At 35.0% G+C, this 27,042-nt stretch overlaps 1 protein-coding gene across 2 annotated transcripts in view; it reads left to right on the top strand.

Moving 5' to 3' along the window:
- Positions 1-20,172, top strand: part of Bmpr1a (bone morphogenetic protein receptor type 1A) — a 127,135-nt gene extending 106,963 nt beyond the window's left edge. For both annotated transcript variants that reach the window (XM_078038770.1, XM_078038764.1), the window contains 7 exons: positions 3-102; positions 6,953-7,097; positions 10,208-10,400; positions 11,803-12,100; positions 14,194-14,369; positions 15,393-15,523; positions 15,609-20,172. In XM_078038770.1, coding sequence (XP_077894896.1) covers positions 3-102; positions 6,953-7,097; positions 10,208-10,400; positions 11,803-12,100; positions 14,194-14,369; positions 15,393-15,523; positions 15,609-15,734 — 1,169 coding nt within the window. In that variant the 3' untranslated portion in view covers positions 15,735-20,172. The remainder of the gene's footprint in view (positions 1-2; positions 103-6,952; positions 7,098-10,207; positions 10,401-11,802; positions 12,101-14,193; positions 14,370-15,392; positions 15,524-15,608) is intronic.
- Positions 20,173-27,042: the final 6,870 nt, after the last annotated feature.

Raw genomic sequence — 27,042 nt, 5'->3', positions numbered from 1 at the left:
AGGTCCATTTTTTGATGGCAGCATTCGATGGCTGGTTGTTCTCATTTCCATGGCTGTTTGCATAATTGCTATGATCATCTTCTCCAGCTGCTTTTGTTACAAGTAAGGAGATAACTTATTTGATGTAAAATATTCTGTTAAATAGTAGATATCAACAGTTGTTTTTAAAACCAGTAAGCAGAAACTACTGACTGCTATATGCAATTCAGAAACTATTAATTTGTATTCTCTGGTTATATTATCTTAATTTTAACTAGATTATAGTTTCTTTAAGAGGTAAGAGGGTTTTACTACCAATCAATTAATTGAACACAATTTTATATTTCTGTGATTTTCTTGTTTACAGAATAGTGAGATTTGTCTCTATTATACTTCAAGAAATGTGCAAATACCAGAAACTGGGCATTTAGGCTTCCTTCACAATTTTTATTTTTTTGGGGGGGCGGTGGTGGTGCTGGGGCCTTGAACATGCAAGTACTCTACCAACTGAGCTATATCCCCAGCCCTTCTTTCACAATTTTAAGCAAAATATTACAGAGAATTCCATGACTGCTTTGTTTATTTAGCTTTTGAACTATCTACTTGAAGATACACTACTTATCAGTTGTATAAGATTATTAATTTGGGATATTTATTCATGTTTAGCTGGACTTGAACAAGTCAGTTTGCTGTTCATAGCAAGCCATAAAAGGATAAAATTAAAGAGAGGTCTTTTAGCATATTAAGGTTCATCTTTATTATGTGTCTCATTAACCTTTTATTTTCACTTTTTCTGGTGACCTGTTTCAGTTAATCTAGATAAATCTCCAAATTTATGCTTAAATTTACATTCATAACAAGACCCTCAAAATCAATCTTCTCTAAAACCTCTTAAACTATCACCATTCTCCATTCTGGATTAATTATCATTTTGTACTGTTCTGCCAGTTCCTTATACTTTCCTCTGGCATAGAATTTCTCATTCTCTTTTGTAGCTCCTTTAATCCTTAACACTGGTTAGATCTATGATTCTACCCTTTACACTTAGTACTTTCACCTTAAATCTTTTACATTCACAAATATTCACTTACTTATCATAAATATCTGGCTAAAGTCTGCCTTTCCTATTGAATAGGAATCTCAAGGACAACAGAGATTACCTGGTCCATTAATATTGATGGCCAACTAAGCTGTTTAAATTGTTGCTTCTCCGTTGAATTATTATGGATGAAAATGGTGAATCAGCATATCCCCCTTGCTTGGCACACAGTACTCAGTAACTTTTTGTTGGTGTTTACCAGCCATCCTTTGGCCCAGAATGCTGCTTGGGAAACAGTCTCACTGATTAATTTATGAGATATAAAGCCCACTGGTAGCTTGATAATGGGTCATTCATCTTCACTCCTATTAGAGGACTTCTGGTCCCATAGTAGTTCAATAATAAAAATAAGCAATTTTGAAACTATAGTAACAGTAGCCAAAAAAAAAAAAAAATTGCCAAGTAATGTTTCATTTAATAAGAATATAAACACTAATTGTATGCCTAATGAAGATGCTGTTGATCAGCTTTAAAGTGATTAAAAATAAGAAAAATTGTCATCCATGTTTATTTTTTATAATTTCCAGCAAAATTTAGAAATTTAATTCTAAATTTTAAATTCAAGTTTTCATCTGATATCCTGTTACTTTTTTGCTTAAATTCATTGAATGAATATTTATAATATGATCAGAATGTTTTAAGATAAAATAAAAATCATGCCAAATATGTGATACAAAATATAAAACAAGAAAACCAGTGAAATGAGAACATATTCAATCAAGTTTCAACAGTGTTAAGAAGTAACAGTGGTAAAACAGTAATTCTGCCAACTGCAAAAGAGATACAGAGTTTCACAACAGGTAGTATAGAAACATTTGTAGATCATGAGCATTTAAAATAAATTCCACAACTGAGAATGGCTTTACTTCCCTGGTGATGGCAGGCCTACAAAAATCAATTGACAAAAACATCACTCAGTAATAACATGAAAATCAATTTCAGATGAATCTTTTTTAAAAAACTAGAAGAGGCCAGCAATATTGTTGGTATTGTATTACCCACAATAGTTGTTTTAAAAAAAAAAAAAAACTACTACTCCATTTATTATGCTAATGTATTCTAGGTACTGTGCTAAGCATTTTACATATATTATCTCCAGTAATTCTCACAGTCACCCGAAAACTTCCCTGTTACGTTCATCTTCACATTTTTTTTGTGAAAATATAAAGATTCAGAGATGTTAAATAACCTACTTAATACTACTGAATAATTAACAGAGTAGGGATTCAAACTGCATGATCTCCTCCAACCCCTTTTATTTTAAATTTTGATACAAGATCTCACTAAGTTGCCCAGGTTAGCCTTGAACTAGCAGTCCTCCTGCTGCATCCTCCCAAGTTGCTAGGATTACAGAAGTATGTTGCCATGCCTGCTTCAAACTGTATGATCTTTATCATTTTGCTATAATTGACCCTATCTTAGACTTAACAGAGACCAAAAACCACAAGCTTGCACAAGGAAGTATACAAGAGTGGTTACCAGAGACTGGGGAGAAGAAGGGAAGGGGTTTAGGGAGAGGATGGCTAGCTGTGGTATAATGTTACAGTGAGAGGAATAAATTATAGTGTTCTTTAGCACAGTAGGGTGAATATAATTGATAAAAATGCATTGTAATATATCAAAGTAGTTAGAAAAGGATTTTGAATGTACTCACCATACAGAAATGAGAGCTTAAGGTAATGGATATGCTAATTACTCTGATTTGATCATTTCATAGTTTATTCAACAATCAAGACGTCACATAGCACCTTAAAATGTGATACAAAAAAAATTGATACAAATTTTTATATCAAACAAAAAATAAATTAGTAAAATAAAAAAAAAACAAAGAAAGAAAGGAACCATTTCATATCTTTGATGAAGCCTGAAAAGAGAAATCAGATACCTGGCTTTCAGATGTGGAGACATCGATCACACACTGTTAGTAGAGCAACACTGAGAAAGGCAGGCAGATAGGCTATGGGAGAAACTAATGGAGCTGAAATTGAACTCTACTACCAAAAAGAAATTTGGTAGAGTTTTGAGTTGAAATATGAAAAACAGGTCAGGTATCTGGATCTAGGTCTCATTCTATACCTAAGAGAGGGTGCTAGTGAGATAGAGATGCTTCTCTTGTCTTGCTCTTTTCTTCCCATCTCTTCAGAGTCCTCTTCAAAGTTCATTTCAAGTAAACACTCAATGTTTCCTATGACAGAAAAGATTCTGTGTTTCCAATCCGGATAGATGTACATTTTTCATGATTAAGATTTCTGAGGATGTTGTTGGCTTAGGTGAGCAGCCCTTGGAAGCAAGGTCGCCAGAGTGTTCTAGAGGAGCTACCCAGTGCCACTTCTGCCATGCCTGAGTTCCATGGTTGTCACCTGATATCCATTTATTCTTGCTTGGAAGCTTCCTTTAACTTAACTTCTTACAGTACAGATGTGCTAGTCACAAATTCTCTCACCTTTTGTTGGGTGGAGAATTTTGGGTTGGCTTTTTGTTTCTTCCTCTCAGAGGTGTCACTTCATTGTCATTGCATAATTTGTGACAAAATTCTTACCTTTGATCTATTGTATGTGCATTTTTTTTCATGGCCTCCTTTAAGATTTTCTTTGGTTTTGTACAATTTGAACAGAATATGTTTAGGTGTGTGCGGTAATTTTGAGAGTTTATTCAATGTGCTTTAAGTATCATGAAGCTTTTTTTTTGAATTTATGGTTTGATGTCTGTGTCTTTTGAAATTGCAGTTATACATGTTTTAGATTATTTGATGTTGCCTCACAACTCTTTCATTTTTCAATTTTCATTAGTTTTTTTCTCTTTGTATTTTATTTCAAGTAATTTCTATTTACCTATTTTCAAGTTTACTGATTTTCCCCCCCTCAACTGTTTCCAGTCTACCAATGAACCCATCAAAGGAATGCTTCATCTCTGATACTATGCTTTGCTTTTTTAAAATTTTTATTGAGTGCATTATAATTATATATAATAGTGAGATTCATTGTTGCATATCATACTCTGATAACCAGGTTTATATTTTTATTTGAACCCATTTCTCTGCTGAAATTCTTTGTCTTTTTATTCATGTTTCTTACCTTTAACAGGCATTTCATTATTTTAATCACAGTTACTTTAAAGTCCCTATCTTAATTGTTCCATCATGTGAGTCATTCATTTAGTTGTACTGACTGCCTCCCCTCTTGACTGAGAGATACTCTTCCTTGCGTTTTTAACTTTGAATGATAGTTGGTTTATCACATTTAGAACAGACTGAAATAAAATTACACATGCCAGGTATGGTGACACACCTCTCTGAGTTTCAGATACTCAGGCTGGGCAGGTGGCACAGACCTGTAATCCCAGTGGTTCAGGAGGCTGAGACAGGAGGATCGAGAGTTGAAAGCCAGCCTCAGCAATGGCATGGCACTAGGCAACTCAGTGAGAACCTGTCTCTAAATAAAATACAAAATAAGGCTAGGGATGTGGCTCAATGGTTAAGTGCCCCTTAGTTCAATCCCTGGTACCAAAGAAAGAGAAAAAAGTTTCAGCTACTCAGGAGACTGAGGCAGGAGGATCCCTAAGCCCATGAGTTTGAGACAAGCCTGGGCAGTATAGTGAGATCCTGTCTTTAAAAAAAAAAAAAAAAAAAAAAGATACTCATGTACACCCACACTTGAGAATAGACAAACGTTTTCTCTTAGACTTTTAGTAGGCAGGGTGGGGTTTTGTGTTTTCTTTAGTGCTTGGGTGAATTACTGCAATGCATCACAGGTTTCACATTTCCTTAGTAATGTACTATAGTTTTCATTGTGCTTAATGTAGGAGTTTGGATATACAACAAGACCTGTATGTGAATAGTATGTAACTTAGTCATAATGTAAACTAGAATAATGATCTGAATAAATAATGTTACAATTGTGTTGGGGGAGTGTGAGGATGGCAAGTGTTTCTGCTTTGTAAAGGCTTATGGGGATGCAAACCATGAGTTAAATGTTCATGATGAGTTAAATATTCACCCCACTATGTGAGGTCAATAGTTAATACCTAAAATGAGAACTAAAAATACCAATATAGGCATGTCATTTAGAAATGATGAGGCAAATATTAAACAAATAGGCTTCAAGAAGTTAAAATCTATGGTTCTGAAGTGAGTGAGAGGAGGAAAGGAGTCAGGGAAGTGCCATTTTATTTCTAAGCCGCAAAAAAACTATATGACATCAAGCAGGGCATGGAGGCACATGCCTGTAATCCCATGGTTCAGGAGGCTGAGGCAGGAGGATTACAAGTTTGAGGACAACCTGGGTCACTTAGCAGGACCCTGTCTCAAAATTAAAAAAATAAAAAGGGCTGGGAATGTAGCTCAGTGGTAGAGCACCCCTGGGTTCAATCATCAGTATCAGGGGAAGAAAGAAAAGGACTATAAAACATTCTAAAATCAGTGAACATAAGACTTCGATAAAATTAAGCATTTCAAGTTCTAGAAATACAAAATTTGATAAAGTTTAAAACTAACTTCAAAAAGGTTATGGGTAAAAGAATAAGGAAAACAGGCCTTCATATGATGATAAAGGGATTAAAACTACGACCTTTAAGAAGGCCGTAGCACTTTCCATTAGAATTACAAATTCAGTGTTAACTTCTCTGAAGTTGAACTGCACATATAGATATACCAGAAAATTGTTTCATTTCACACTTATATATAACGAGACTAGAAACAATCTAAGTGTTATCAGTAAGGGAGTGGTTAATGCCATATAGTGGAATAATATCTAGCCATTCAAGAAACCAGGAGGCTGTTTATGTACTAATGTGGAATGATACCCTAGATACGTTGCCAAGTGAAAAGGCAAGATGCAGAACAGTGTGTATGGTATATTGCCACTTCTGGAAGTAAAAGAAAAGCAGAGGAAATGAGCATTAAAATATAAATTTTGATTTGAATATGCATAAGTGGTCTTTAGGTTACACTGGAAACTAGAAATAGTTTGCTTTCAGGAAAGTGAATTTGATGACTAAGGGATAGGAGTGGAAGGGAAGATTTTTCACAGTACATCTTTGTAATGCCTTTTTAATTTTAATCCATTTGAGTTAATTACCCATATAGTTTTTAAAAATAATAAAAATTGTTAAATACATTGGACTGTCCACACAGAATATAAATCTAACTTGATTTGTGCCTAATTTCCATTACATATTATAAATTCCAAGTGGATAAAATAACTTGATGAGAAAATCAGAATTTTAAAATCTTGGGAGATGATTTATGACATTAGGGCTGGGTAAGCTTTTTTGTTTTGTTTGTTTGTTTGCAGGGGGAGGTTATTTTAAGACACAAAATCATATCTCAAAAAAGAGAAGGTTGGTTGGTTAATTTGACTACATTAAAATTTAAAACTAACATAAAAACACCGTAAAAGGAATGCCTTGGCTCTCACAGACTGAGAGAAAACTGTACACATTTTCAGAATGATTTAAGCCAGGCATGGTGGTCCAGTTTTATAATCTCAGCAACTTATTTTTTAATTATTTTTTATTTAATTATTTAATTTAATTATTTTTTATTCTGTCTTAGAATGAAAAATATTAAAAGCATATATTTAAAACTTTTTGGCAGGTGGAATGACACTTTATCTGCTTTTTTGATCTTTTATTTATTTTTCACTTGTCTGTATACTGTGAACATCTCTCCATTTTAACCAACACACAACATTACACATCTTAAACCCCTTCTCTAGGTATATTGTAACAGAGGATTTATTTTTCTCTAATAATATTGATTGAATATGATTCAGTCTGAAGGAATGATGGCTATGTGAAAAAATATTGAGATTTTTCTTAGCTCAGAATTATATAGTTTATAGAATTTTAATATATACTTTTCTTCTCTTTTAAAAGACATTATTGCAAGGGCATCTCAAGCAGACGTCGTTACAATCGCGATTTGGAACAGGATGAAGCATTTATTCCAGTGGGAGAATCATTAAAAGACCTTATTGATCAGTCACAGAGTTCTGGTAGTGGATCTGGATTACCATTATTGGTAGGTTAAAGTTTCATAGTAAGCACTAGGTATGGTAGTGTGTGCCTATAATCCCAGCAACTCAGGACATTGAGGCAGGAAAGTCACAAGTTTGAAACCAAAAAATAAAAGGGCTGGACAGAGTTGGGGATGGTTAAGGGGAGGCAATGCAGAATGAATTCTTTTAAAAAATCATGTGTTGTGCACGTATAAATAGATGACAGGGAACTTCATCTTTATGGGTAGGTAAAAAGAACCAATTAAATATAAATTAATGGATGAGCAAAAGGAAATCTAGTAGGGTAGGCGAAAGAGAATGGGAGAGCACCCTTATAAAACACTAAATATCCAGATTAGTTTTTAATTGGTTAATTGCATTTGTTGAAAGTAAATACATTGATATCCTGTTTAAAAATTTGGCTAATGAAATCTGTAATTAGGAAGGTGAAAAATAAACTATCTTCATATACAGTCTTGATTGTTTATGTAGAAGATCCCAAAACATGGGACAGTAAAGCTACTATAACCAATAAGTGAGTTTATCAAGTTGCAGAATATAGTCATTCTATAAATATTAAGACTTTATATACACACTAGCAACAAACAACTGGAAATTAAAATTTAAAATTAATATTTAAAATAGTATCAAAAGTACTGGAGATACAGCTCATGGACACTCTGCTATGGAACTACATCCTCAGCCTACCCTCACTTTAATCTTTTTTAATTTTAATTTTCTTAATTTTTATTTTTATTTATTTATTTATTTTAGTTGTAGATCGATAGAATACCTTTATTCTTATTTATTTTTATGTGATACTGAGCATTAGACCTAGTGCCTCACATGTGCCTGGCAAGTGTAAGTGTTCTATCACTGAGCTACAACCCCAGCCCATCCTCAGCCCTTTTCATCTTTTATTTAGAGACAAGATTTGACTAAGTTGCCCAGACTTAACCTCAAACTTGCAGTCCTCTTCCTGAGCCTCCAAGGGCTGGGATTACCACCGTACCATCTTGCCCAGTCTAATTTTTTTAAATGAACAAAAGATTTGAACTGGTACTGCTTCAAATAAGATAAAAGAATAGCAGATAAGTACATGAAAAGGTGCTCTATAACATTAGGGATGTGCAGATTAAACAATGAAGTACTACTACATTCACCTTAATGATTAAGACTGACATTATTAAGTACCAACAAAGATATATAGATGAGCTACAAATTTCATACATCATGAATTGGAATGCAAAATGGTATAGCCAGTTTGAAAACCAGTTTGCCAATTGACCGGAAAGTTAAGCATATAATTTCTTGATATTGAAGCAGTTCTTCTGCTGTTTTACCTAAGAAATAAATATAAAAATATATCTACAAAGACTTGAATGTTAATTTTGTCATAGCAGTTATATTCATAACAGACATAAATTAGGAACAGTCCAGAAGTGCATCGTTGGTAAATGGATAAACAAATTGTGGAACATTTATACAACAGAAAATTACTCATCAAACCCTTAATACACATTAGGAGTTTGATTGCATGACTACATGCATTTTTTAAAACTCCTAATACACATCAAACTCCTAATACAACAGAGTATTACCCATTAAACTCCTAATACACACACAACATGGATCAGTTTCAAAAGGATTATATGCTAAATGAAAGAAGCCAGGGGCTGGAGTTGTAGTTCAGTGGTAGAGCACTTACCTAGTACATGTGAGGCACTGGGTTCTATCCTCAGCACTACATAAAAATAAGTAAAGTTTTTAAAAGAGCCAGACACAAAAGGCTACATATTGTATGTTTCTGTTTACATGGTATTCTAGAAAAAGTAAAACTATAGGGACAGAAAACAAATCTGTTGTCAATGACTAGGGGAGGGGGTTAAACTTAAGTGGGAAATTTTGTAGGCAATGGAAATGTTCTTTATCTTGAATGTGATATTGGTGTTTGCATGATTGCATGCATTTTTCAAAACTTATTGTACTATTCTCAAAAAAGATTAATTTTATTGGATATAAATTATACCTCAATATTCCTGACTTTTAAAAAATATTACAAAAGGATTCTGTAATAAATGATGCATAAAGTAAGCCAGATGAGATTTATGCAAACTTTAGTCCTAGTTCATTTTAGATGCACTTCTAACCTGGAACGTAGCGTCCTTTTAAATTTAAAATAATCACTAATGCTTCTGAAAATGAAAGGTAAAGTACTTATTGTATTTCAGATATTATCCCAAATAAATACCTGTATTCTGTGAGCAGGGAGTGTAATTCAAGCAAAGATGTATGTCAATAAGATTGTAATTGTGATAAGCACAGTAATTGAGAAGTATCCATGTGCTATAAAGTTGTTAAAGCTAGACAAACAGCACTCTAAGAGAATTGGATATACAGCAAGAGCTTGAGATGAGAATAAACGAGTGAATTCTAAAAGTTGAAATAAATAAGTAAAAGGAGTGCATGTTAAGTGTTCATAGTGAATGCTGGGGCTGGGCCAGACTATATTGCACCTTAGAGACCAAGGTGAAGAGATTTATTCAATTTGCTACATAATAAATGACCACAAAACTTAGTGGCTTAAAACCACAAATATGGGCTAGGGATGTAGCTGAGTTGGTAGGGTGCTTGTCTCATATGCACAAGGCCCTGGGTTCAATCCCCAGCACCAAAGAAAAACAAACACACAAAAAAGCATTTATTATTTCTCAAGATTCTGTGGTTCTGCTGGGCCACTTATTTTCTAGACTTGATGCTATCTGTTGTAAAGAGGGTTTCCAAAAACACCTAGAAAGGACAAGCTCCTATATGTAAACATTTATCAAGTCTTTTTTTATAGCACATTTGCTATTCTGTTGCCCAAAGCAAGTCATGTAGCCAAAGCCTGATTCCTTAAGGAAAGTGACTACTCAAGGGTGACCACTTCGGGGCACAATTATCCCATTGACTAATTTGTTAATGATTTCAGAATACATTGTACAGTGTTTCTTCTTTTAAATATAGTATAAGTTTTAACATTGGAATTGGTTGGTTGGATATACCTGGCTTTTTGATGGAGTATCTTATCCCTTTGTCAGTTTAAATGGGTTATTTTTAAGAATGCAAAACCTTTTTACTTTTTTCTGTGAAGGTTCAGAGAACTATTGCCAAACAGATTCAGATGGTTCGGCAAGTTGGTAAAGGCCGGTATGGAGAAGTGTGGATGGGTAAATGGCGTGGTGAAAAAGTGGCAGTCAAAGTGTTTTTTACCACTGAAGAAGCTAGCTGGTTTCGAGAAACGGAAATCTACCAAACTGTGCTAATGCGCCATGAAAATATACTTGGTGAGTATGATTTGATTTTAGTCTGTTCCACATCTGACAAGGGTATGGGATACAAGTAGAAACCTGCCGTGTGGGTATGTGCATTTGGCTAAAGGAAGCCCAGTAGAGTACACAGTTTAAATACAACAGTCCTAACCATGCACTTTATTTGCTTCCCAGCTGAATAAATAGCAATGAGTTTCAGGTGGACAGTAATTCTAGTTTATTGGACTTACTCAAATGAAAACCAATTCTTTTATAAGCAACTTAAGCAGTTTTCTAGGGTAACTTTAACTGTTTCTTCCTTTTACTTTTTATAAGCCCAATAACCTAATGTGAAGCTTCATTTTATGTTCTGTGCTTAGTACTATTTCTCTTCCTACCTCATGTATGCAGTAGCAAAATAATCTAGGTATGATCTAATCAGTATAGTGCTTAGCTATATCTAGATTTCCTGAGATTTCTTTTTTTCTCTATTCCTCGAGAGTGAATATAGCACATTGTCAGGCATATAACAAGCACTTGTATTTTTTTCCTGTTGCTGCTATAACAAATTGTCATGAATTGGGTGGTGTAAAACAACAGAATTTTGTTTTCTCAGAGCTTCAGAGGCTAGAAGTTTAAAATCAGTTGTTGCCATGGTCATTCTCCCTCTGAAGGCTCTATGGGATCTCTCTTGCTCCTTCCTGGCTGTAGGTGGTTGCCAGCAATCTGTGCTATTCCTTGCCTTATAGACAATGCTTCAATCTCTACTTCTCTCATGATGTGGTCTTCTTCCCTGTATGCCAGTATCTGCATTTCCATCTTATAGGATACCTGTCAGTGAATTAGAGCCCACCCTAATCTTGTTGCCCCATCTACAAAAACGCTATTTCCAAACAGGTCACGTTTATAGATTCTAGGTGAATTTGGGGGCAACATTATTCAACTCAGAAGAGTACTCACCAACCTTAAGGGAGAGACGAAGAGAAAGGACAACGTAAATTTGACAGTACTGTGGATCAGTAGTCAGTGAGCCAGACTGAAAAAACAGATGAGGCATTGATGGGCTAGTTGAGTGAGCTGATTTAGTTAGGAGCTAACTCTTGGTTAATTATGTACTTTATTAAAGTGTCTACTTTTGAATTTGAAATTGAAAGCCTTTTCCACTAGAGAATCATGTTTTTTCCCTAGTCATATTACTATTACTTTCATGATTATTGTTAGGATTATTGTAAATTTATTGCAGAAGTCTAGTTATTTGTATAAGTGACAGAAATAAAATTTTTGGTAATACATTCAAGAATTTTGGCAGGCAAATCAAATTAATATTACTATCTATACATGATAATGTAAGTAATTCTCAGTATCCTGAATGAGTATTCGTGATTCCTCCTAGCCTTCTCTAATTATAACTACATTTTTAAACTCATTAATTGGACAGGTTTTATAGCAGCAGATATTAAAGGCACAGGTTCCTGGACTCAACTCTATTTGATTACTGATTATCATGAAAATGGATCTCTCTATGACTTCCTGAAATGTGCTACACTAGACACCAGAGCCCTGCTCAAGTTGGCTTATTCAGCTGCCTGTGGTCTGTGCCACCTCCACACAGAAATTTATGGCACCCAAGGAAAGCCTGCAATTGCTCATCGAGATCTAAAGAGCAAAAATATCCTCATCAAGAAAAATGGAAGTTGCTGCATTGCTGACCTGGGCCTTGCTGTTAAATTCAACAGGTAGGTGGTTCTTTGCTCCACTGTTTTGAAATTATTTTAATTTCTAAAAGATACCTACTTGTTTGTATTCAGTGCAGTGGAATTCTAAAAATGTGTAAATATTCATTAATTAGGTCAATAAATATATAGTTTAAAATTTTGGTTAATCTATTTGTAAAAATTATACATAATTCTTGATTTCCTGCTTTTTATTGTAATAGACATCTTTCTGTTTCAGTTTATTTATATTTACCTCATTCTTTTTGATAAATTCATAGTGTTCAGTAATATGGATGTACATTTTTCTGTGCTCCAACTAAGGGACATTAAGATCGCCTCCCATGTATTTATTTATTTATATTTTAAGTCTTAATGAACGTTATTGTATTTTATTCATATAGATACTATATTCTTGAGTACTTCTACAGGTATTTCTTCATGATGGACTCCTAGAGAAGGACTATTGACAAAGAGTTTGAACAAATAATTTTTTTAAAAAGAGACAGTTTATATATATATTAAATTATGATATATTGCATATTATCCCTTCAGAAATCATGCCTCAGTTTATATCTTTCTCTAAGTGGGGAAAGATAAGCATGCTGGTTCTCCATTATCGCTTAATATTCTCAGTTTTTAATAGTATAGAATTATAAAATTTTCAGAAAATCATTGAAGCCATTTTAATGTTATAACCCCAGAATACAGCAGTTGTTTTACATTTCACAATTCATATCAGGCCATAAATGAAAGTTCTAGTTTATATTTTTTATTATTTTTTAAATTAAATTTTTTTTTTTTTTTTTTAGTTGTTGATAGTCCTTTATTTATTTCAAGTGGTGCTGAGAATCAAACCCAGTGCCTCACACATGCCAGGCAAGTGCACTACCGCTCAGCCACAGCCACAGCCCCAAGTTTTAGTTTATGAAACAACTGTAAGAACCACCTAGATCTTCTTCCTTGGGTGTTGTAGTATTCTAAATTGATGTAGTGTTTGTTGGCTTAAATATTTCTTCAATTCTACATGAGAAAATACAATGTGTCATATTTATTTCTGCTTGAGAATAATTGCTAGAACCTGCTAGACCTAAGGGCATAAACAATAAAGCAGTGATGTCTTCAACTTTAAAATTTAATCTTGGGCTGGGGTTGTAGCTCAGTAGTAGAGCGCCTGCCTAGCATGTATGAGGCACTGGGTTTAATTCTCAGAACCACATATAAATAAATAAAATAAAGGTCCATTAATAACTAAAAAATATATTTTTTAAAAAAATCTCAATTAAAAACTAATAAATCATTTATTACTGATTATTAATATGTTTATGTAGACATTACTCATAACAACTAATTTCACTGAAACAATGTAATCCTGTGTCTTGAATGCTGAATTTACCATGTGAGAGTGACAAAAGCAGATGATTCATTCTCATATTCATTTATTTGTAAATATAATTATCTACCACTTTTTTTTTGCGGGGGGGGGGGTGGCGGCGGCTGGTACTAGGGATTGAATTTGGAAGCACTCAACCATTGAGCCACATCCCCAACCCAATTTGTATTTTATTTAGAATCAGGGTCTCATTGAGTTATTTAGCACCTTGTCATTGCTGAGGCTGGATTTGATCTTGCAATCCTCCTGTCTCAGCCTCTCAAGCTGCTAGGATTATAGGCATGAGCTACCAAGCCTGGCTTACTTTTTCTTATATTAAGTGTTATTCTCTTTCTTAGAGAGGCACCAAACTGTTTTGGTGATAAAACCTGACTTGAACCTGATATTTGGCCTTTATTTTTGGCCTTCATTCAGTTTAGTGAGAATAGTCAGACTAGTGTTTCACTACAGACATAGTAATGATGTTAAGGAGCAGTGCACACCCTACTATAATATATAACATACTTAAAGGGCATATTTTCTAAATTCTGAAGATGCTAAATTTCATTTCTAGCCCCAAGGATTTCTGATAAGGAAATAAATACACACACACACACGTTTACACATATATGTACGCGTGTATATTTATTTTAGAAAGAGAACCCTTATAAAGTATAACTAAAACACAAGATAAACAATTTTGTTCTTGGCTCTCAACCTAGATGTTGTCTTTCTCCTGTTGCAGTGATACAAATGAAGTTGATGTGCCCTTGAATACCAGAGTGGGAACCAAACGTTATATGGCTCCAGAAGTGCTAGATGAAAGCCTGAATAAAAACCATTTCCAGCCTTATATAATGGCTGACATCTATAGCTTTGGCCTGATCATTTGGGAAATGGCTCGTCGTTGTATCACAGGAGGTAAGAGTTTGAGTAATGTGTTTCTGATTCTTTGATTTTTTTTTTTTTAATTAAAAGTTTCAGTTATGTAATGGTAACTTCATATATATGTCAGGAGTTCCCAGGACCACTCACATTTTCTGTGGAGGGACCCACAGAACTAAGCATGTAGTTGTCCTCATTGCTCAGATTTATTATACTGAAAGGATACGAATCAAAATCAGCAAAAGGAGAATGTGCTTCAGGCAAAATTCTAAGAGAAACAGGCAAAACTTCCAAAAGTCCTGTCCTAATGGAGAGCAAATTGTGATGTATTTGAAGCAATGTAATCTAGAGAAGCTCATTAGACACTCAACACCAATAGATTTTATTGGATTCTAGTCATATGAGGATCTTTTACCTGGCAGGTACCAATTCCAGACTCCAGAATTCTGAACACAAGTGTTTAGCACACACCAAATTGTTTATACAAATGATATGAGAACAGGGAGACACATGTCAGTTTAGGAATGTTTCCATCTTTGTAGGGAACTGTTTTTCATTCAGGTTCCCAGACACTAGCCAAGGGCCAACCTTGTAGTTGGGCCTTTCTAAGGAGAACAGTCTCATACTTGTTGCTTTACTCTCTTTGTGCATCATGGTGAGTCTTTCTCCTGCAAAATAATAATAATAATGACAACAACTGCATTCATTATTATAAGGAATAGTTGGGTAAGTAGAAGATACTTAGATTGAGATTAAAAGTTTTCAGGGTAAGTGAATGATTTTTTTTTCTTTTACTCTGCTAAGGAATATATTAGTATACCCTTTGTTGATAGACTGTCAAAATTGTGATGGGGTTTCTGGTTGAGGTAGAGAAATAATGGGACATAAATAAGAGAAAATTATGCATTTGCTACTAAAAGTGAACACTCCAGTCAATATTTCTTTTCTTCTTTATGTAGGAATTCATTTTAGTCACAGTTCAGTGAGAAAGGCTGCATAAATCCATGTATTTTGTTCGCCACCATTTTTATGGCTGCTGTGTTTTCTCTCTCCCAACAGGGATAGTAGAGGAGTACCAATTGCCATATTACAACATGGTACCCAGTGACCCATCCTATGAAGATATGCGTGAGGTTGTATGTGTCAAACGTTTGCGGCCAATTGTGTCTAACCGATGGAACAGTGATGAAGTAAGTGGAGCTCATCCCCTGAAGAAGTTCTAGATGAATATTCCCAAAGATGATTTCTGCTCATTATGTACTGTTTACTTTTCAGTGTCTACGAGCAGTTTTGAAGCTGATGTCAGAATGCTGGGCCCACAATCCAGCCTCCAGACTTACAGCATTGAGAATCAAGAAGACACTTGCGAAGATGGTGGAATCCCAAGATGTAAAGATTTGACAGTTAAACCACCCTGAGGAGAAATTCTGAACTGCAAGAACTATGTTCTCCCAAGAACAGGTGGAATTAGCATGGATTAAGGATTTTGACTTGGTTCTCAGACTCTTTCCTCACTATACCTTCACAGGCTGCTAACATTAAACCTTTCAGTACTCTTGTAGGTGACAAGCTGGAAACTTCTAAACACTTCGTTCTTTACATGTGGACAACTTTATTTTAAATGTGGTTTTTGATGCCTTCTTTTTTTTATTGGATTTTTATGAACTGCATCAAAACTTCAGTCCTGATGAATAAGTCTCCAGTCAAACTCTGGGTACTGAATTGCCTGTTCATAAAATGGTGCTTTCTGTGAAAGCCTTAGAAGCTAAATGAGTTCAGCAGAGATGGAGAAATACACACTTTTGCCTTCTACCTGAGAAAATTAAATTTGTTTGTATCCTACCTTTGTAAAACAGCCTATAGATTGTGATCTCTTTGGAATTCTGCTTAGTTCATGATAGTACATCATGCTTTCCTGGATGACGGTGTGTGTGTGTGTGTGCATGTGCACACATACACCAGTATTCCTCTGCTGCCATTTGAATTAGAAGAAAATAATTTATAAATGCACAGGAAGATGTTGGTGGCTGGTGGTTTTGTGCTTTAAAAATGCAATATCTGACCAGGATTCGCCAATTTCATAAAAGCCATTTACCTTGCAATTAAGGTAGCTTCCCGCCAACTATATCTTTTACCATATAATTACTATGAAAGCCAAAAGAAGTTTAAAATGTTTGTAAATTTGGACTCTTTTCCTTCTACCACCGTCTTTTTTTTTTTTTGGTAATTATTTTGTCATGAGAAGCATTCTATCCAAAGTTGTAGTTTCTAATGCCATGAACCATGCTTATAAACACTTCTTATTGAAGTGAATTATTGCATTTGATAGCAATGTAAGTGCCTATAATCATGTTCTGTATTCTTTATTCTCAGTAACTTTTAAAAGGGAAGTTATTTATATTTTGTGTGTAATGTGCTTTATTTGCAAAACACCTGCTCTTTTACAACTATATTTTATATATGTACATACATTCACACTACAGAAACCAGCTCACATGTACCTCACATTCTTAAAGGAAAAAATGTTCTAAAGTACAACTTCATTTGAGTTTTTTCAGAATTAATGTATCCAAAGTAACATCAAATCCTGGACTTTATTAACTTCAAGCAAAACTTCATTAAGATAATACCCATCTGAGTTTTCCTTTATAAAAGGATGCTATAATTAGGAATTTATGTCAGAGCTAACATAAGTTTATCAATGATTCTTAAGTATGTTTTTGACATAGATTTAATCATTTGATATATTTGGTTTTACAGTTTATAGTCCCAAATTTGTGAAGACAATGAAGAGTAAGGCAAAAACTGAGTATTTAGTACCCTCATCTACACTGTATAGCTGTTTATTCAATAAAATGATAGGTATTTTATAGAGGCTTTGTTATCTCAAGGAATACTGATTTACTTAAATACATTATGTTTCTATAGTATCTTTTAAATATTAATCTCCTAAACAGCCAACTCATGAGAGCATCAAGTAAAACAAATTACTTTGAATGGAACATGAAATAAAGTGATTGTGTCACAACATAGTGAAAAAGTTCAAACTTTTAAAAATTTTTTAGAAAGAAGAAAAAAAGCTTAAAGGGGGGGAAAACCAGAGCATGTGCCCACCTGTCACCAAAAACTTGACTGTCATCTGAAGCTAAAATTAATATATTATTTAACACACATTAGATGGATAAGTTTCATTTAACAAAAAGTTTGAAGGTTCATTATGAAATAAATTTGCATATTGATATTACCCCAAAACTTGCTTTTTCAGAATGTGTTTCCCATCCGTACACTGAGAAATACAGATATTTTAATCAGGATTACCATGTGATTGGAGACAAGTAAAAAAACTTAATTTACGTAGTCCAAGTTAACCATGATTTATTTTTGCCTTGACAACTGTCAATCTTAAAAATTATTTAGCATCTTAGTAATGAAGAGAATATGTATAGAAAGGCAAACTTTATTCTTAGAAATGTTTTTTAAATGGTGTATGTAGCTGGGCACAGTTGGTGCATGACTATAATCCCAGTGACTCCAGAGGCTGAGGCAGGAGGATTGCAAGTTTAAAGTCAGCCTCAGCAATTTATCGAGGCCCTAAGCAACTTAATGAGGCCATGTCTCAAAATAGAAAGGGCTGGGGATGTGGCTCAGTGGTTAAGGGCCTTTGAATTCAATCACAATACCCATGCTACTCCCCTGTTTAAAAAAAAAAAAAAAGTGGATGTAGCCACTGTAAAGATTTTTTTTAAACAAACTCGATCTAGTAAAAGTGGTATCAAGAATTAACCTTAGAAACATGGTCAATAAAACATTTTCTAGTATAACATGTTTGTTAAAAGCAAATGCTAGCCAGGCATGATGGTGCATACTTGTAATACCAGCAGTTTGGGAGGCTGAGACAGGAAGATCTTGAGTTGAAAGCCAGCCTCAACAAGGGAAAGGCACTAAGCAATTCAGTGAGACCTTGTCTCTAAAGAAAATACAAAATTGGGCTGCCGATGTGGCTTAGTGGTTGAGTGCCCCTGAGTTCAATCCCTAATAACCCCTCCTCCCCACCCCCAAAAAGCAAATGCGGCCATATTTACAATCTAAAATCTAAAAACCTTTCATGAAACTTATTTTCTTCTTTCACCCTTTTACTTTTAAGTTTGAAGTTCATGCAGTAAATGAAATATTTAAAGACTAGTAAGAAGTATTATATAGTACCATAGTTAATAATTTGTAAAATGCTGGAAGCCATTATTTGACCCCACTTATAATTTAGCATTCAAAAAAATATGTGGCTTTACACAGTTATTCCTTTAAATAATTAAAACATAAAAACTTCAAAAATCAAAACAACAGAATATAAAAAGCAAAAGTTAACCCTCAAAGAAAATTCTTCTCATGAATTCTCTTTGTGCTTCTATTCAATAGCATTAAAAGCATATTAAGATTCCTTCAGGATTGAGGGTATGGCTTAGTGGTAGAGCACTTGTTTAATATGTGTGAGGCCCTGGGTTAAATCCCCAATGTAGTGCCTGCCCCCCATCAAAAAAACAATTACTTCAGTTTGTTTATTCTAAACATTTTTTTTTTCTTTTTTGGCAGCACTGGAGATCAAACCCAAGGCCTTTTTTTTAAAAAAAAAAATTTGTTTTAGTTATACATAGGCAAGATATCATTATTTTGTTTGTTTATTTTTTTGTGGTGCTGAGGATCCCAACCCAGTGCCTCATGTATTCGAGGCAAGTGCTCTGCCACTGAGCCACAATCCTAGCCCCCAAACCCAAGACCTTTATGTGCTAGGCAAGTGCTGTACTACTGAGCTACATCCCAGCCCTACTGTGCTTTCTTATTGAACAAGTTTTGGAAATATAAAGTTTAAATCTGATTTCTTCTGGAATTATTTTCACAAAAGAAATTCTAATCAACATGTTAGGTTGCCTTCCCGATGTCCAGAAGTGCTTCTAAATTTAGAAAGTGACTTTTCCTTTTTGTAAAATGTTTTCCTACAATGTGCCATGTTTTTATGTATGCACTCTAACAAATATTCAATATTTTTTTTCAGATGCTTTTTTCTCTTTAGAACAAAAATATAATACAATTTTTAAAGACACATGCATTTCTGAGTTGTCCCAAGGTCATATTTGACACTGAGTAATTAAAACACATTTCTTTTCATATATATTGTTTTGAAATGTTTTTAAACATCTAAAATAATTTCAATAGAAATATTGATTTATAAAAGAAATTGTTGTAGTCCTTGTACTGTTAAAAGTGGTAATATCATATTGATTGAGTCAAATGTTAAAGTGGCAGTGTAGCAGTTCAAAATCTTGCCTCAGTATTGTTAGGAGAGTCACAATGGAAACTGCAGAGAGGAAATCTGTTCCTAAGAACCAAATTAAATCTAGAGCAGCAGCATATGAATCCACGTGGAAAGATTATCCCATGAAGACAATACGTGAATATGGCTTTTGCAAAGGATTAAGTATACTGTAATTTAAGCTTGTGCTCTCTACTCCGCTTTTAATGGAATTATTTAAGCTCTTTTAGTGACCTTTGTTCTTTCCCACTTAAAAACTAAAATGTAGTATATGTTGTATAAAATGAAAATATCATTATAGCTTAATTAGGAAACTGTACATAGGCATTGAAAAAAGGGTTTAAAAAAAGCAGTTTTATTATGCAATTGTAAAACACCAAAAATATAGATTCATGTTTGATATGTAACACACTAAATGTATTTTGTACAGCATCTGGTTTAAAAGGTGCCTTAAGTTTACCATTAATTGCTTTGTTCTATTTTCAGATTATGTCCTATGTATCATTTTTAAGTAAATAACCTTATTTTAGTATACTTTAGTGATGTGTTTTGTGATATTGCTCTTGGATTGTATTGTTTATCAGTCATCTGATTAGTTTATATAACAAATAAGACAGTGTACGTACAGGCTCCTGGGGTGCCCATTTCAGCTTCTAAAAACCCAACATGGAATTTGGGTAGATAAGTGACTGCACACTCCTGCGTTTGTATAGAGATTTTACAAGCCTATTCTAGTGAAGGGATTTTTTCCCCTTTTATAAAAAAGCAAAACATTGTTTTCTAATTTTAAAAATATGAATGCATAACAAATTTGGGGAAGCAGGAAAGAATAAAGAAGCAAATAAAAATTACTCAAATTTTTATTGCCAGACATTACCACTACTTATATTTGAATGTTTTAATCTTTTTGTTTTTTCTACAATATTAAGCTCATAATATCCCATTAAATATTCATTAAATGTAATTTTTTAAAAGAAATTTACTATAATATTCCACCAGTTAGTTGGAATAATTTATTTTTTTAAGTCAATCCCCTATTGGGTGTGGCCATATATGCATAATGTTGGAGATTGAACCCAGGGCCAGGCACTCTCCCTCTGAGCTACACTTCCAGCCCTTTTAAAATTTTTATTCTGACTGGTCATGGTGATACATGCCTACAATCCAATTGAGTAGAGAGGCTGAGGCAGGAGGATTGCAAGTTCGAGGGCAGCCTCAGCAACTTAGACCCTATGTCAAAATAAAACATAAAAAGGGTTGGGGAATATAGCTCAATGGCAAAACATCCCTGCATTCAATTCCCTGTACCAAAAGAAAAAAAAAAATGTTGGATTCTGTCTTCTCCCACCTTCCATTGAAGCTTGTTTATTTTCTGTTGTGTGTGAACTCTGCCCATCAGTGTGCCTTCTGGTGTCTTGTCTTAGGGAACTCAACTTGTGGAATAACCAAAAAATATTGAGCACTGAACCAGGTGTGGTAGCCAACTCCTGTAATCCCAGTTACTCCCAGCTCTTCGGTAGGCTAAGGCAGGAGAATTGAAAGCTCAAGGCCAGCCTCTGCAACTTAGCAAGACCTTATTTCAAAATATAAAAAGGGTTGGGGTTGTAGCTCAGTGGTTAAAAAAAGATTTGGCATTGGTTGATGTCTCTCAAAAGAAAAGCATGTTTGGAGATAGCTTATTACAAATTCCTTACACTTGTCCCTATTTAGTGTTAGTTTCTTAAAATGAGCATACACTCTAATGCCCTATGCCAAAATGACATTATCCCAGGAATTTTAGATACTTGGTACTTTCTTTCCATTTATAGAGATACTGACCTGAAAACAGTAAATTTGTCTTTTCTTCCCAGTATAAGCTGTGATACTCATTGCTCAATTGGAAGAAATTACTTCTAAGTCTTCCTTAATAGTATTCATAGACCTTAGGAAACAGCAGTGTTTAGTCCTTGTAGATAATTTCAAGCAGACACTTTCTGAGTCTTCATCTATTGGATACCTGCTGATGTAGTGCGTTGACATTTCTGGTGTGGTGTGTTTTACTAATTAAGGTGCATGTTCCTAAAATGCCTTGTTTTAGCTCTGAGGCCATCCATATAGCCAAGGAATGTGTCCAGTCAGCAGTGTGGGTGAGATCACCTGACGTCATGGCATGTCAATAATGAGCACAGGATAAGAGCAGAAAGAGGCAAGTAACCCTGTTGCTGGGTATTAGAGACCCAACGAGTTAAAGTGCAAAGGTACATACAAAAAATATTTTTGACAAAAGTAGGGACTGGAGCTGAAATGTTTAGAATTATCCTTTGGGGTAGGAATTTCTGTTTTCATTTTTAAATGAAGTATGTGTGATCTACCTATTATTCCTCTGAATTTTATCAGCTCTCTGGCCATTGTCCAGTACCTTTCACTCTTAGTCACCCATGCATGCTCAGACCATGGAATCCAAGGTGATTCCAGGTCTCCCAAGTGTCCCTACACCCACCTCTCTCATCCTAAACTTCATGTGGGGACTTGAACTCCCAAAGTGTTACCATTTTCTAAAAGTCACATAGAATATTTGGTTTGAATGTATCTTCAAGCCAGGAGAAGAAGAAAATTTGGGGGAGCCAGTGTTTAAAGCAATTCAGACTCAGGATGATGAGTCAGGTTGCTGAAGCATGTCTGTTGCTCTAATGCTCAAATGCAAGTTGTGGAAAGCTTGTTAGAAGAAAGAAGTCAAGTGAGACACAAAAGACTAATACTGTTGTGAGAACTAGTTCAGTGGAACATTTTAAAAGCAGTTTTTATTCCTTGACTCTGTCCTCATACTTGGCCAGTATGAGACTGGAGTTGAATTTAACTAAAGAGATTTCTCCCTGATCTCCCAGTATCCCATTTTGGTGCCAGTGAGAAGTCTGACATGTATCTAACTCATGACACATTATGTAGTTAATTTGTTTTTCCAATCAAGGAACAGGATTTTTTTTTCTTGTATTGAAGTTTAAACTTGCCATGTCTAGGTGTATTCATTCTATTGCTTAGTTCTAATTAATTGGGTCCTTTTAATCTTCCCTTGAACTAGAGAACTTTTCTCCTGTTATTGCTTTGTTTACTCTCTCTTTACCTTCATCTTTCCAGAACTTCCATTAGATATTTTTTATTTATTATTTATTTTAAGACCAGATCTCACTATGTTGCCCAGGCTGGTCTTAAACTCATGGGCTAGAGTGATCATCTCACTTTAGCCTCTCAAGTAGCTAAAACCACAGGTATGTGCCACCATGCCCAGTTAGAACTTCCATAAAATAAATATGAGGTCTTCTAGTTGTTTCTTCTGCATTTCTTAGCTTGTTTCTTGTATAGTCCAGCCTACCTTCTGCTGAGTTTTTTTTTTTAATTTCAATAGCCTAATTTTACTTATTATTAGCAGTTCTAGGGATTGAGCCCAGGATCTCGAATATAGGTAGGCAAACATTTTACCATTGAGCCACATCCCCATCCCCAATCCTTTTTGTTTTTGAGACAGTGTCTCAGTGAGTTGCCCAGGTTGGCCTTAAGTTTGTTATCCTTCTGCCTAAACCATGCAGAGTAGCTAGAACAGTTGTTTATAGTTGTTCGCCACCACACCAGGCTTCTAATTTTATTTTGAGACAATTTCAAACTTCAGAAGAATAGTAAAGATTGTATGAAGAAAGCCATTTGTCCTTTACCCAGATTCATAAAGTAACATTTTGCTACAATTGTCTTGTCATTCTGTACAAGGCTCACCTGGTAATGTTTGTGTACACATACATACATATACACATTTTCCCCTGAACTATTTGGAGTAAGGCAAGGAGTTCACGTCCCTTTATTCCTAAATACCCCATGGATATTCTGTTACTTAGCCAATGATATACAATTAGCAAAACCAGGGAAGTTAGCATTGACTCCATAGCACTAATCAATAATATCATAAATGTAGACCTTATTCAAGTTTTGCTGGTCGTTCTGATAATGTTGAGAGCACATTTTACCTTATGCAAAATCTGCTCCAAGATCATGCATTCCATTTAGCTTTTGGGTCTCCTATTCTTCAGTATGAAACAAGTACTGATAGTTTTGATAGTCAAGGTCACTGCATCCCATCAGGAGGCCATGGCATCAGGGAGTCTCATTACTGATGCTGCTGCTGCCAAACACTTATTTAAGGTGCTACTTTATTTCTGTAAAATTGAAACTTTACCTTTGTAATGAGGATGTCATTGGAGAGATTTTGAAACTGTTAGCATTCATTGATGATTTTTGCGTGAATCAGTGGTTACAAAGTAGTGATTTTCTAATGCCATTATTATATTTACATATTTCATTGACATTCTAATGGGTCTAAGTTATTTCATTGACATTCTAATGGGTCTACTAAGTTATTATTGATTTTGATGTTTAAATGGATCCACACTTGGCTACAAGCATTTCATTTAGGTGGCTCCTGAGTCCTACTGACATATGCCCATCATTTTTTGAAGACATCTTACTTTTGGTACATTGAGAGCTTTCAGAATCCTCTGATAACTTTCCTGGCACCAGCATTCTGTCCATGCAGGATAGTGTTTAGAACCAGGCTCCAAGTAATTGTAATCCAGGTTTAAATTACCAATTTTCTGGGGCCGAGGTGTGATTCAGTGATAGAGCACTTGCCTAGGGTGCATGAGACCCTTGCCATACCAGCACTATGGAAATAAAATCAATTTTAAAAATTGTTTCTAGAAATATAAACATCCCCAAATCTTCAGTTTGTTGAATCTGGAATCTTCTTGTTCATGACACTAGTTTTCCACAAATGTTTGCCAATTTGGGGATAATTGCTCATCTTTGTACTAGTGAATCTCTGTCTCCCCTCTGTGTGTCTTGGTTTCCTGGGTTTTTTTTTTTTGCTTCTGTGTGTGTTTGTATGAGTATTGAGGTGATGGGACAATAACTGTTTGTTGGAACAAAAATAAAAAGCAATTCTCCATTCTATTCATTTACCTCCAACCTCAGAGAGTACTGTCATTGTCAAGCCACATTTTAATCTTTCCCAATGGAGAAGGATGGAAATCAGGCTCAGGCTAGAACTGGAGGCAGAGTTTTTATGTTTGTTTTTTTTTTTAATGTTTTTTTTTTTTTTTTTTGTATGTGTATGTGTGTGTGGTTTGATACTGGGAATGGAACCTAGGGGTGCTTTGCCATTGAGCTACATCTTCAGCCCTTTTTGTTTTTTAAGACAGCTAAGTTGCTGAAGCTGGCCTGGAACTTGTGATCCTTCTGCCTCAGCCTCCCAAGTCTCTTGGATTATAGCTGTGTGCCACCACTCCCATCAAATTTTTATGTTTTTGACATAAAGAGTAAAGAAGAACTTCAAAGTGTGAGAGGAAAGGAGACCTTATAAAACCTGTTAGTCAACTTTTCATCTCTGCAAAATGAAATATCTGACAAGAACAACTTAGAGGAGAAAAAGTTTATTTTGAGCTTATGGTTTTGAAACAAGTTTGAGATGAAACTCAGTTCTCTGCTTCTGCTGGTGGGTGGGAGCTGTGTAAGTTGCAGGCTGCTGCAGCTGAGAAAGCCCATTTTTAGTATTAGCAGCTAATCACAGTAGGGATGCCTGGGCATCATCTCCAAGAGTCACAGCAAAGCCAGATTCTTTTTCACTACTATCAGATGGCATGTTGTGGCTCTTTTTTCTTTTTTAAATTTATATAATACAGCAGAATTAAAATTCTTATTACATATATAGAGCACAATTTTTCATATCTCTGGTTGTATACATAGTATATTCACTCCAATTCGTGTCTTCATACCTGTACTTTGGATAATAATGATCATCACATTCCACTATTAGTAATTACCCCATGCCCCCTCCCTTCCCCTCCAACCCCTCTGCCCTATCTAGAGTTCATCTATTCCTCCCACGCTCCCTCTTCCTATCCCACTATGAATCAGCCTCCTTATATCAAAGAAAACATTCAGCATTTGGATTTTGGGGATTGGCTAACTTCACTTAGCATTATCTTCTCTAACTTCATTAATTTACCTACAAATGCCATGATTTTATTCTCTTTATTGCTGAGTAATATTCCATTGTATATATATGCCATATTCTTTTTAATCCATTCATCTGTTGAAGGGCATCTAGGTTGGTTCTACAGTTTAGCTGTTGTGAATTGTGCTGCTATAAACATTGATGTGGCTGTGTCCCTGTAGTATGCTGTTTAAGTCCTTTGGGTATAAACCGAGGAGGGGACAACTGGGTCAAATGGTGGTTCCATTCCCAATTTTCCAAGAAATCTCCATACTACTTTCCATATTGGCTGCACCAATTTGCAGTCCCACCAGCAGTGTATGAGTGTACCTTTTTCCCCAACATCCTCGCCAACACTTATTGTTTGTCTTCATAATAGCTGCCATTCTGACTGGAGTGAGATGAAATCTTAGAGTGGTTTTGATTTGCATTTCTCTAATTGCTAGTGATGATGAACATTTTTCGTGTATTTGTTGACTGATTGCATATCATCTTTTGAGAAGTGTCTCTTCAGGTCCTTGGCCCATTTATTGATTGAGTTATTATTTTGATGTTTAGATTTTTGATTTCTTTATATACCCTAGAGATTAGTGCTCTAACTGATGTGTGAGGGGTAAAGATTTGCTCCCAGAATGTAGACTCTCTATTCACCTCACAGATTCACCTTTTTAGTTTGAGTCCATCCTATCTATTGATTTTTTATTTTAATTCTTGTGCCACAGGAGTCTTACTAAGGAAGTTGGGGCCTAATCCCACATGGTGGAGTTGTCACGGCTCTTAATGGTACACTCTTACCTCCAGTGTTGCAGTGGGCCTCAGAAGCTCACTGCCAATTTCTTTCTGGGTACTTGTCTCACAAATTGAAAGAGTGAAATCCACAGACAATGATGGAAGACAAGAGTGAAAGGAGTAAAATTTATTCAAGTGTGGAGAAAAGAGAGAACTCTCGCAGAGTGAGAGGAGACCTGATAGCAGGTTGCTGTTTAAATGTCCTAGTCTAGGGGCTTATATAGCTATTGAGTGGGGGCACTGATCAATATCTGCATAGATAATAATCAGGTCTTAGAAAAGTTCCAGAGATATTAGTATGGCCTGTGACCTTCTAATTGGCTGTGCCCTTTCAGACCTTGAGTTTGAACTTTCCTGTAACCTCCATTCAAGTCTGCCCCAACTTCTGTTTTGTTTTGTTTTTAACTTTATTTTATTTATTTTTTTATGTGGTGCTGAGGATTGAACTTAGTGCCTCACACATGCTAGGCAAGTGCTTTATCACTGAGCCCAGACCCCAACTGCAGTTTTTCCACTGCTCTGGGACAAAAGCATAGCTAGAATGTGTCTACAGATTATTTTCATGGAGCAGTTTTTACATTTGGGGAAAAACTTAATTG

This window comes from Ictidomys tridecemlineatus, chromosome 1 (genome assembly GCF_052094955.1).
Source record: "Ictidomys tridecemlineatus isolate mIctTri1 chromosome 1, mIctTri1.hap1, whole genome shotgun sequence".
Lineage (NCBI taxonomy): Eukaryota > Metazoa > Chordata > Mammalia > Rodentia > Sciuridae > Ictidomys > Ictidomys tridecemlineatus.
This window is presented reverse-complemented; position numbering and strand designations above follow the sequence as displayed.